At 38.9% G+C, this 12904-nt stretch overlaps 1 protein-coding gene across 5 annotated transcripts in view; it reads right to left on the bottom strand.

The window, feature by feature from the left end:
- lama2 (laminin, alpha 2) overlaps positions 1-12904 on the bottom strand; it is a 157980-nt gene that overhangs the window by 82471 nt on the left and 62605 nt on the right. For all 5 annotated transcript variants that reach the window (XM_051876479.1, XM_051876480.1, XM_051876481.1 and 2 more), the window contains exons 12-14: positions 12393-12563; positions 4858-4959; positions 572-783 (exon numbers count right to left, since the gene is read on the bottom strand). In XM_051876479.1, the coding sequence (XP_051732439.1) occupies positions 572-783; positions 4858-4959; positions 12393-12563 (485 nt within the window). The remainder of the gene's footprint in view (positions 1-571; positions 784-4857; positions 4960-12392; positions 12564-12904) is intronic.

The following is a 12904-nucleotide window of genomic DNA, read 5'->3' as shown; positions in this document are numbered from 1 at the left end:
TCAGATCAGTTCTGATTGAAAACACAGAAAAGAATGAAAGAGTTATCAGACAGATAACAGCATTAAACATGTTCAATTAATCACGTGTTTCCCTCTTTGGTCTATAGCCGTTCAAGCTATTTTCCATTCAGTTTCCCACAGAAAGTCAGAAACATTAGGATTTACACTGCAGGCTCATATTAATGGCAGGAGTGATTACAGGACAATCATTGATTACAGGGAATATTCTCATATTACTCATCCTCACGTTGCTCCAGTGAAACACAAAATAGGAGGTTTTTTTAAAGAACATTCTGTATAAGAAAGATTAATGAATATAAAATGACAAAATAATACTAATATATAAAGGTAGTCTGACTCGGGTATTCCAAGTCTTCTGAAGTGAAAACTGTAAAACTGTAAAATGATTTTCCATGGAAAAGAGTGACCAGAACACAATTTCAGAAACAATCCTCCACAGGTTTGAAATGACACAAGGGTGAGTAAATGCTGATCATTTTATGTTGTACCTTGTTATGATGTACAGTGACCTATGCTGTGTGTGTGTGAAGCCTGCAGTAGTGAAGCTGACCTGTAGATGGCGCTGTGTTCCTGAACGTAGGAGGCCCGGAGGAGCAGACGCTCAATGTTGTTGAGGACGGCGTGGAAGTCTCTCTTACTGACGGCCAGTCCTGAGGCGTGATGCTGAAAGCTTTCCGGCAGCAGATCTATCCTGCGCTCGGCTGTGGAGAACGGATACAGCGCGAGCCCGGAGCTGCTGTCAATCAATCTCAGCCCACCGCCCTGAAGAGAGAGGAAACATGTCAGACATTCCTCCTGTCCGTCAACACATCAGATGCAAAATAGCTGTCGCTTTCTAAATGATACACTGGCAAAAGAACAAAGAAACTGTGCCATTTATATGTTTACTTCGCTTTAATTTGTCCTCATAATTGAGTTAATAACAAAACCTCCCTTTCAAGACATGTAGTCTGTCATAATTATAATCTATATGCAAACAATAGAAGTCTTTGGTATGTTCCAAAACTAAGTAAACGTGTGTGTGTGTGTGTGTGTGTGTGTGTGTGTGTGTGTGTATACGTGAATGTGTGGAGAATAGGGTGATTTATGAAGAGACGTGATGTGCGTAAAAAAGATGAGATTGTTTTGATGGAAGGAGGAAATTATGTTTAATAAATTGTGAAGAATTGTGTGTGTGTGTGTGTGTGTGTGTGTGTGTGTGTGTGTGTGTGTGTGCATTGATGCAATAACAGGTAACCCATATATCTCAGCTCTGACACTGTTAGTGGACTCATCCTAGAGCATTATGGGACGCGATTCATTCAGCTCGTTTATTTACCACCCGACCACACTGACTGCTGGGAAAATCAGGCTTTACTGACATGCACATGCACAAACACACACACACCGCTAGAAGATTGAGGATTTATGGGAGCTGGACTCTCTATTTGCACAGAGTTAATGAGGTATGCACATGCAAAACAGGGCTTAACGAACAATAATTACCTGTCATACACACATGAGCACACACACACACCTCAACACATGCAAACAGACACACACATGCAGCCTCGCAACACACTTTCAATTTCCTTCAAATCTACAAAGGACAGAAGATTAACACAATGTCAGCATAGGAACTGAACACACACACACACACACACACACACACGTTGTTGAACTTTCATGTTTTATAGGAACATTCAATAGACATAATTATTTATATATTCGTACAAATATATTCTATCCCCCAACTTTCCCCATCACTGAAAACTTTCTGCATTTTTACATTTTCAAAAAAAAAACATCAATTATTCTGATTTATAAGCTGTTTTCCTCATGAAGACCAAAAAATGTCCCCACAAGGACAAGGATTTCAGATACTGTCATCTTTGTGGGGCATAATGTAGGGTTTACAATGACCACACACACACACACACACACACACACACACACACACACACACACAGGTTTATTGCTTGCAGTAAAATAACAAGACAGGATTTCCCGGAGGAAAACTGGTCACTGTTTCAGACCTATTGGAATTTTTTAGATGTTTTTCCTAAAATTCCTTAAGAGAATTAAAAACAGACACATTGCAGAAATACCGTACAGTAAAAAAAAAAAAAAAAAGTTATACAAGTTATTGGAGTATGTTATACAAGAAAATACTACTACTTTAGGTAACACTTTGGTATGAGGAACACATTCACTGTTTACTATGACTTTTCCCTCAATAAACTCCTAATTACTGCTTATTAATAGTTAGTAAGGTAGTTGTTAAGTTTAGGATTATGGGATGTAGAATATGATCATGCAGAATAAGGCATTAATATGTGCTTTACAAGTACTAATAAACAGCCAATATGCAAGATAATAAGCAACTAGTTAAAAGTGAGAATTGTTCCCCATTCTAAAGTGTTACCTTTCTCTTTTTCTTTCAAAATGTCACATTTGATTCAATATGTATTCAATTTTTTCAATAATATATATATTTATACAACAGTCCTTTCTGGTTCTCGAATCTGATTGGCTGAGAGCTGTGTGATATTCTAGTGAGACACTTCAGCACTTCTTTCACCGTTTCTATCTCTCCGCTTGAAGCGACTGTCATGGCGGCCGAGCAAATCCACCATATTTTTTTACAAATACTACACTTGTTGTACTACGAACTGTAAGTTTTAACTGTTTTAAGAGTTTTTTAGGTGAGAATGTAGTTGTTTAGACCTGAAATATGTGACTTATATTTAATTATAGTGCCTATTTTACAATTTGTTTAGATGTTTTTGGAGATGTGAGCTCCAGGACGTCAGCGGCTGTTCAGAGCTCGTGTACCCGCTGAGAACAGCTTCATCTCGGCCAGTGCTTTGGGGATTTGTCGCTGTGTCTTTTAGTGGTTAAACATGAGATATAATTCATAAAATGGGAAATCTTTGGTCTTATTAATCTATTACTTGTTCCAGAGCAAATCAAATTGGGTGATGTTAAATTTAATAATTTAACATTTAGGCTATATTTAACTTACATCCTATAGAGCACTGCTTTTGTACATTTGACTGAATTGTACAAAAGTTTCCTAGTGTCATTTATAATGGCTATTGTTGTTAATTTAAATATTGTTGTTCAATAAATATTATTTTATATAAAATGTTGCATTTGGTATTGAGAAAGAGTCCATTAGTGCGTAATATGGATTGAGTGAAATTTACATTAATACGCCATTAGATGGCAGCAAACTTTACGAGTGAATAAGTCAGAGCCAAGAGACTTTTAAATTGAAAGTGACTTTTGTAAACAAAGGACGTTGTTTTACCGCTGTATGTTATGGAAAATTCCCTTAACTGTAAAAAGGACAAATACAAAGATCGCTTTCCTTAGCAGACATACAAACCGACTTTTATAACGGATATAATATTATGGACATCGACCTGAAGAGTGAATGTTATATCAGACACAGGTAATGCTTGCTCAGGCAATCTCTCTCTCTCTCTCTCTCTCTCTCTCTCATACTGTATAAAATACAATGAGTTTCAATGAAGCGACTTAATGTTCCTTTGTTACTAGTTCTAAAGTGACGTTTTAGAATTAGTAACGGAGGGTTGGTCAAACTATCAACTTGAGATTTGAATCCGTGGCGGAAGGAGTTCTGCACAAAAGAGGGTTTTAAAGACACTCTGTTGTTATTTCTTATTTATTTACATGCTCATGCCATCGAACTGTTGTATAAATGCAATATTATACTCGTAGCCGTGCGATATGACTGTATATCAGCACTGTGATTACCTATGACCGAATCACAGCCGTGCTTATATACAGCCATATCGCATGGCTACTCGTGTGATATTCCTCATATATATATATATATATATATATATATATAAATAATGCAATTGAGCTCTAACCCTGATGAAAAGTAAATGACGAGCATTACACACAGGTGTGTTTGAGGGTTGAAGCTTTACTCTGTAGGACAGTCACACTGATTAACATGGAGTTGAGACTAAGAAAGCATTCTGACAAAAAAAAAAAACATTCTTTAACACAGCATGAATAAACCAAATATTATGAGAGTGCTTTTCTGTGGAGACTAAATAAAAAAAAGAATATGACTTGCGTCGGCTGAGCTAAGCAGACACAGATTAAACAAATTCTTGCTTGCACACAAACAGGTATGTGAACACACACATGCAGACGTAAGCGTTCCTGAGAGCTCGTGAAAACGCTCGCACACACATAAACACAGCTGCGTGCGACACCAGCGCATGTATACAAACACACTCACAGACATAAACAGCTTCAGTCCAGTTACACATCTACACTATCATTCTGACCAATTCTAGACCAAACAAAGATGGCCACGCTGTGCTCTGGACACCCACATGACTGAATAGATGAGCCGAGGTGTTAGTGAATGGCAGGATTGTTGGGTCGAGCTCAGGTAAAGGGATCTCTGGGTAAAGGTGAGGTCATTAGCCTAAAACACATTGTTACAGTGCAAACCCTGTGGCTCGGACTCTCTCGGCATTTCAAAGCATCTAAAGTCTAAATTAAATATTGTAATGCCTTCTTTTATGTTAGAACATATTCTTCACACAAATACAATAATTTGATATGCTGCTGGCTTATTACAATGTATTAATTCCCAATTTTTGGTGTGCAGCAATTACTGTTTTGACGTAACAACATATTGTTTTTGAGCTTGTCGGAGAGAAAGTTTCTGTTTAGTTTTGAGGCCTAAAGCTTGTGAAAGTCTGCTGCATGTTTCACAATGAATCGCAACAGCACCGAGTTTTAAGAGACACTTTATTTCATTCGATCCTATCTAACCCAGTGTGAATGTGTTTGCGTTAGACGTACCTCTATGATGACATCAGGAGCGCTGATGATGCGAACCGGGTCGTCTCTGCTCTCGGTGTCATAAGAGAGCGTATACTCCAGCCTGCCTCCGTACGCCAAGAGCTGCAGACGCAAACACACACAAACAGGAGCGAGGGTCAGCAAACGTGTCTGTTTTCAAGAAGAGGTTGAAAACAAGTTCAACACGCAGTGATTATTGATGAAGCCACACACACACACACACACACATCTCTCCCATCTCTGAACAAAGCAGAGCGCATTCTCCTCTCCAGGTCTTTCCTGTTATTGGGTAATGTTACGCCGCAGGGCAAATCAGTCCAGTTAAATCAGTCCAGCACACTGAGGGATGAACTGAAGCTTCGCTGGGGAGAACAACACTTCACCCTGTGTTTTTGCATCCAACCCTGTTTTTTTATTCACACACGTACGCCCACACACACATACATACTCCTACACGCTCCTACACTTCAACGGCAAATGAATCTCCCCAGATTCGGCTGGGTTTACTGCGGTGAGTAGAGGTCAGAGCTCATCTCTCCAACACAACCCAGACTCATACGGCATTCACATCGAGCGCTACTCAAAGCAAACATCAAAATGTCCTGCTTGTTCCACTTTTATATGTTCTGACTGCTCATGTCTAAAGGAAGGAGGGAGACGTTTGTCTACAGACCAACTCGTGAAAAAACTATTGATTTTTCAGCAATGCGGCTGTCCGGCCAGCCAGAAATGACATTTGGGCGAATCGCCTAAGAAATGCCATATTTCACGCCAAAATCAATAAGAACAATAAGAAATGATGTTTCGCTTACACAAAATGAAGCCTATTTAAGGACCATTAAGATTTTTCTGTATTGTGACTATTAAATGCATTTCCTACCAAATTCTCATTGCTGTATTGCAAGTAAATACACAAACATATTATATATACACTACTATTCAAAAGTTTTTGGGGTCAGTAAGATTTTTTTTTTAAAGAAATTAGTACTTTTATTCATTAAGGATGCATTAATTTGATCAAAAGTGACAGTAAAGACAATGTAAAATGTTACAAAAGATTTATATTTCAATTAAATGCTGTTGTTTTGAACTTTCTATTCATCAAAAAATCCTACAAAATAACGGTTTCTACCAAAATCTGAAGCAGCATGACTGTTTTCAACACTGATAATAATCATAAATGTTTCTTGAGCATCAAATCATCATATTAGAATGATTTCTGAAGGATCATGTGACACTGAAGACTGGAGTAATGATGCTGAAAATTCAGCTTTGATCACAGGAATAAATTACACTTTACTATATATTCACATAGAAAACAGCTGATTTACATTGGAATAATATTTCACTGTTTTTACTGTATTTTTGATCAAATAAATGTAGTCTTGAGCAGAAGAGACTCTTTCAGAAACATAAAAAAAATCTTACCAACTCCAAACTTTTAAAACAAGTGTGTAGGCCTATATATAGAAACAATAAGAAATTATGTTTTGCTTGCACAGAATGAAACCTCATTAAGGAACATTTTCACAACAATTAAGCAGATTTCCCCCACTATAATGTAATGTAATGCCATGGTGCCAATATCATCCTGGGTTAACAAACACTATTTCCTGCTATCAGTCGAGCTCTTCAGCTCAATCAGTCCTGAGTGTTCAAGAATCACTTCATTCTGAGCAGCAGAAATGAATCATGCTCGGGTCAACAGAGTCATTAGTTTAGTTAGCTGAGGTCACTTAAAAACACATGTGTATTAATTCACATAAATTTAGTCATTTAATAGGAATGTAATAACAACTTCCTCTTGCCATTAAAGGATTAGTTCTCTTCAGAATTAAAGTTTCCTGAATATTTATTCACCCTCATGTCATCCAAGATGTTCATGTCTTTCTTTCTTCAGCTGAAGAGAAATTAAATTTCTCCATATAGTGGACTTCACTGGGGTTCAACGGGTTGAAGGTCCAAATGTCAGTTTCAGTGCAGCTTCAAAGAGCTCTACATGATCCCAGACGAGGAATAAGAGTCTTATCTAGAGAAACCATCGGTCATTTTCTAAAAAAAAAATAAAAATTATATACTTTGTAACCACAAATGCTCGTCTTGCACTGCTCTGTGATGCTCCACGCATTACGTAATCACAATGGAAAGGTCACGTGTGACGTAAGTACCGATCCAGTGTTTACAAAGTGAATGTCAAAGACTAAGTCAAACGGCCTTTACAAAAAAAGGTAAAACAACGATGTTGGACGATTGTGTAGTTGGAGGAGAAAATGAGATGGAGTTTTTCGCTCTACCGCAGTACTTCTGCCTACGTCACGCATGACCTTTCCAACATGATTACGTAATGCATGGAGCATCACAGAGCAGTGCAAGACGAGCATTTGTGGTTAAAAAGTATATCATTTTTATTTTTTTTAGAAAATGGCCGATGGTTTCTCTAGATAAGACTCTTATTCCTCGTCTGGGATCATGTAGAGCTCTTTGAAGCTGCACTGAAACTGACATTTGGACCTTCAACCCGTTGAACCCCAGTGAAGTCCACTATATGGAGAAAAATCCTGGAATGTTTTCCTCAAAAACCTTCATTTCTTTTCGACCAAAGAAAGAAAGACATGAACATCTTGGATGACATGGTGGTGAGTAAATTATCAGGACATTTTAATTCAGAAGTGAACTAATCCTTTAAGTTGTTGAATTGGAAAAAAGCACTGTGGTAGTATTGTGGTATCAGATGAAAATGCTGTGCAAGGTTCTTATTGTACTCATTGGTACTTCAAAGAACATCATGCCATAATATGCTGCATTGTAGAAAACAAGTCCAAGTCCGAAAACAATGGCACTTTTTATAGTTATTGTGAGCTTTTTTTGAAGACTGCAAAGAAATCAAAACCCAAATACTATGACTGAGCATGAACGCAGACGTAGACTCAATGGGAAAAATGACAGAGAGAGTGAGAGTGAAAATTAGAGCATCACCGCCGGCACATCTTACAGGAAATGAGAAACAGGCCGTCCGCCAGGCGCCTTAAAACTAAAGACAAGCAACTCCAGAGCATTCTGCCCTCCAACCTCTGCTGTGACCCCTCTCTCTCCATGAAATCAACCCCGCTACGCCCTGCTAACCCCCGCGTCTCAGCCCGTTTATTTTAATATCCACCAGTATGGGTCTGATACGACAGAGCCCACCTACAGAGACACAAACAGAGCTGGGTTTGTTTGTCCAGTTCAAAAGGCAACACACATCTGGAGAGAGCTGAGATACAATCAGAGAGAGAAGGAAAACAGAGACAGCACACACACACACACACACACACACACACACACACACACAGTAACTCCATGTGTGAATGCCAAAGACCAGTAAAACTGCAGGCAAATGCGTTGAGACTAATGACACAACACAACTGAGGATTTTTTTGGACAAAAAGTCAGTTGTGAGAAGCCTCAAATCAGGACACACCCCTCAGATCGTTGGAGGTTGCAAATCGGGCTTAAACCACAACAAAAATCTGATTTTGGGAAAATTATATGTAAAAAAAAATCATTGTCAAAATGAAATATCAAAACCGAAAGTTAAAGCAAAGTTTGAGCTAACGACCAATGTCCAAGAGAAGCACTGTACAGCATGTTTTGTTCACAATTGCACATCACACCATGTGAAACACCAATCTGTGTGAAATTTGAGCATGAACGTCGTAAAGACCCTCAATTTCCAGGTAATGTGTACTTTCTCCACAGCAATTTAAACTCCCAATGGAAAAACGTCTGAATCTCTCTGTAGAAGTAAGTGTGAGCTGGTCTCTCAGTTAACATTATCTTACCAAAAAAAGGCTGTTGCCATAGAGACAAACTGTATTAGCAGACACCTCGTCAAATACGCAGATACTCAATTTAAAGAGCGAATTCATATGAACTTGTAGGATCCAGCATTTAAGACAATAAAACTAAAACTAAAACATAACCACTAAAATGTCTACTAATGTGTGTTGTGTGTTTAAGCGTGACGTGCATGTCGATCTAAATCTACTCTGATGGTCTTTTTAAGGGAAATCATTAAATGATCCAGTGTCAAGACCATAAAAACAGCCAAAAGAGTGATCAGTCGTATAAAACTGTCTGCATTACTGCAAATATAACAGTGAATCATGAAGAAGAGTCATATTACACCACACAAGTAAAGGAAAAAAGTAAGAGGTTATATATTTTGCATAAAGAACATAAAGTACATTTTTTAAGACGATTAAATTTTTTTTTTCTTTATGGTAATGTGAATTTGTATTGATCAAATAATCTCACAATGCAAGTAACCTTGATGATCCTAAAAAAATATGTTTTAAAATAATTATTATTGTTTTCTGGGTGAAATATGACCTGTGATTACAGTTTTTTACGATTGCTTACACACTAAAATTAAACTTTTCCCACAATTAGCAAAACCTTACACTCAAGGAGCAAAACACAAGACTAGATTTGCACAACTGTAAGCACATTGTCAGCTTCACACTATTTGCAAAACACTAAACACACTTGTATACATCAGACACAGAAGTATATCATGATGTCACTTCCTTGCCATTCCAAAGCACTGACTGTCAAATTACCACACCTACGAGCCAATCTGTGTTACCACAGCCATCAGGTGACCAAACACATGATTGATAAATTGTAGACACACCAATCAGGTTTAAGCACTATAAAAATGCAGCAGGTAGGTTCACCTGCCTTCAACCAAAATGGAAGGAGTCAGAAGAAGAGTGAGGGTGAGAGGAGGAGTACACAGAGGAGGAGAAGGAGGCAGAGGAAGACCTGAAGCAGGAGGAGAACGTGCACAAAGAAGAAGAGGACCAAACTTATCAAATAACATTCGTGCAACACTAGTGGACCATGTTGTGAACCACGGATTGACGCTGAGGGAGGCTGGACTGAGAGTTCAGCCAAATCTTAGCAGATATACAGTGGCATCTGTCATAAGGACTTTGCGACAGAAAAACAGGTAAAAGAAGATCTGTCTACAGTTACAGTAATCAGCCGCTTATTGTATGCACCATATCAGCACTCGTGATACCACTTCCTGTGACATTGTACAGTAAGTTACATGTATTATTCTCTACATAGGATTGAGGGTCGGGAACGACAAGGAGGAAGGGGGCCCATATTCACGCAAGAACAAGAGAGAGAGATAATAAACATGGTTTTGGCCAATAATGCTATCAGGCTCAGAGAACTACAAGCAAACATTATCAGTGACCATGTCCATCAGGTCTCTCAGTCAACACTGGCACGCATCCTGAAAAGACATCAGGATCAAATGAAACAACTTTATCGAGTGCCTTTTGAGCGGAATTCAGAGAGGGTCAAACGGCTGCAATGTCCCAGGGCAACGTGAGGGTAACATCACCCTTTGCGCTGCTATTTCACAGCATGGGGTTCTCCTCCGTCATGCCAAAATGGGCCCTTACAACACACCTCACGTTCTCGCATTTTTGGACCGATTGCACCACATCGTCACAGCAGGTAATGAAATGCACTGTCATCTGGGACAATGTGTCATTCCACCGCTCTGCTTTGGTCCAGAACTGGTTTCAACACCATCCACAGTTGACAGTACTATACCTTCCACCATACTCTCCGTTTCTAAACCCTATCGAAGAGTTTTTCTCTGCATGGCGGTGGAAGGTTTACGATCTCCAGCCCCAGGCTCAGGTACCCCTGGAGGACGCCTGTGACCAAGTCGACGCCGCAGCTGTGCAAGGATGGATTAGACATTCAAGACAGTTCTTCCCGCATTGTCTTGCTAATGAGGATATTACTTGTGATGTTGATGAAATTCTCTGGCCAGATCCAGCTAGGCGAAGAGATAACGTATAGTATGTTTACTGTAGTATTTTCTGTACAATATTGTCAGTTTTTTCAGATTATTTTTTATGTTTGTTGTTGCTGTTGTTATTTACTGTAATTGTAACTTGTACTGGATACAGTATTTTACGTTTGTCTGTTGTTTGCTGAGCTAACAGTGTTATGCACACTACTGTAGTAGCATGACAACTGGGACATGTTTTGTTGTTTTCTCCATGTTGACTGATTTGGGAAATCAATGATATTTTCCTCAATCTGCAGCATTGGTCTTGTGTAGTGTTTGGTGAACTATTGTATAGTTGCACTTTCTCTGTGTACTTCATTTACAGTGCTCTAATCACTGAGAATTAGACTTGCTAAAAGTGTTTTAGGTCAGCAACAGCAGTGTGTAACTGATTCAAAAAGATTCAAGTCATATGAAATGTGTGTGTTTCGTATGGTAACAAAATATTGTTTTTATAAAGTTGTGTATAGTTTTGACAAAAGTGTTCCATTTCGCAAATGATCTGAAGTGTTGTGCTACTTTGGTGTAGGGTTGTGTTAATTGTGTGTAGTGTTTTGACAAACCGGGCCCTGTTTTCAAAATTGTGCTCAAGCAATCGTAAAAAACTGTAAGATGTCAAGAGTTTCACCCAGAAACACGTTTTTAGTGCATCAACGAGGACAAACACAACCTGATGAATCCTTCATTTAAAACTTTAAAAGTCAATTAAATGTACAGCCTGATATACCTGGATATGAAAAGGCCGTTAGATGAGTGCTGACAGTGTTTAAACTCAGAGTAATGACATCATTAGCAGCGGAGAGAGTTCAGAGGTCAAAGAAGTTTAACAGATCAGGGTTTATTCCCACACCACACATCTGAATATTCAGGGAAATCAGATGCATATTCATCTTGATCACCGTGTGTGTGTGTGTGTGTGTGTGTGTGTGTGTGATCTGTTCAGGATTTGTTCACTCTTCTAATGCTCAATCATCACTGATCAGTCAGCAGTGAGTTACATGTGTGGAAAACAGCGTATGAATTGGTGTTGAGCACATTTACAGTGCTTTCTTAATATGTGTTCCTAGTCTTTATTCCATAAAATGCATGTTTCAGTATGACTGAGGATTATTTAAGTGCTTCTTCAGCTGTTTTCTGAGAGGTCTCAGCACATCTGTCTGCGCATGTTTAAACAGGAATAAACACAAAAACACTTTCAGTTTGAACGGCCGCTTATTCACACCACAGCACTAGTTGAAGTTAATCTTTGAAGGTCTAAATGCGGTAAATTTTGCCTTGCAATTCTGTAATCGAAGCTTTCTGTAATCCCGTGTTACGCGTCAGTCAATCCCACAGCGGCTAAACACCCTCTGATGTGTTTATATCACTGTCTGTGTTTCTCAGACAGATCAGTACTGTATACTCATCTGATTTCATTCTTCATACTCCCATTATGTGCATCTTTAAAGTCCCCAGTTGTCTCTCTCTCTCTCTCTCTCTCTCTCTCTCTCTCTCTCAGCAGACAGTAAAGTTAAATCAAGGGCAAATGAAAGGCTAAACGAGCCTGTAACATAACGATGATGAATTATGCCTGTATTATGGTCATGTGACGGGCATCATTACAGCACATTATACATCAGCATAGCGTGCAGATTAATACTAACACACACACACACACACACACACACAGACTCACTTTCTTGCGCAGATACGCAGACGGGGCGCTCCAGTAGTAGGGTGCTGTCAGGTGAGTCTGAGCATCTGATTGGCTCACGGTGAGCTGATGGGCCGTCTCTCTGCTTGGCACCGCCCACACGAGCCCCTCCCCATCCGCTCCTGTCAGAAACCATCCAGACATATCCATCACCTGCAGACAAACACACCAAAACACACAGATTTATGAGACCGATGTGAGTGTAGATATTGGGGCAATAATATGCAAATGACAAAAGTTATGTTTAATCATTTCAGCAGAAGGTCCAGCAACTTTATTTAAATTCAGGAGTTCTTATTAGCTATATAAATCAGCAATACTCTTGCATGCTAGATCAAATAACTAAAATGGGCTTCATTTTCTTCGTGAAATCTGAGATTAGGAGCAGTTCAAAGAATTAAAACGTTCTGAAAAGGACAAGATTTTGTTGCAGAACATAATAAAAGTGGAAACAAAATCCCTTTCAATTGTTCCTAGCATTACTAAATGCTAGT

Source organism: Ctenopharyngodon idella, chromosome 20 (genome assembly GCF_019924925.1).
Source record: "Ctenopharyngodon idella isolate HZGC_01 chromosome 20, HZGC01, whole genome shotgun sequence".
Classification (NCBI taxonomy): Eukaryota; Metazoa; Chordata; class Actinopteri; order Cypriniformes; family Xenocyprididae; genus Ctenopharyngodon; species Ctenopharyngodon idella.
The sequence above is the reverse complement of the archived record's forward strand: the minus strand, read 5'-3'. Positions and strand labels throughout refer to the sequence as shown.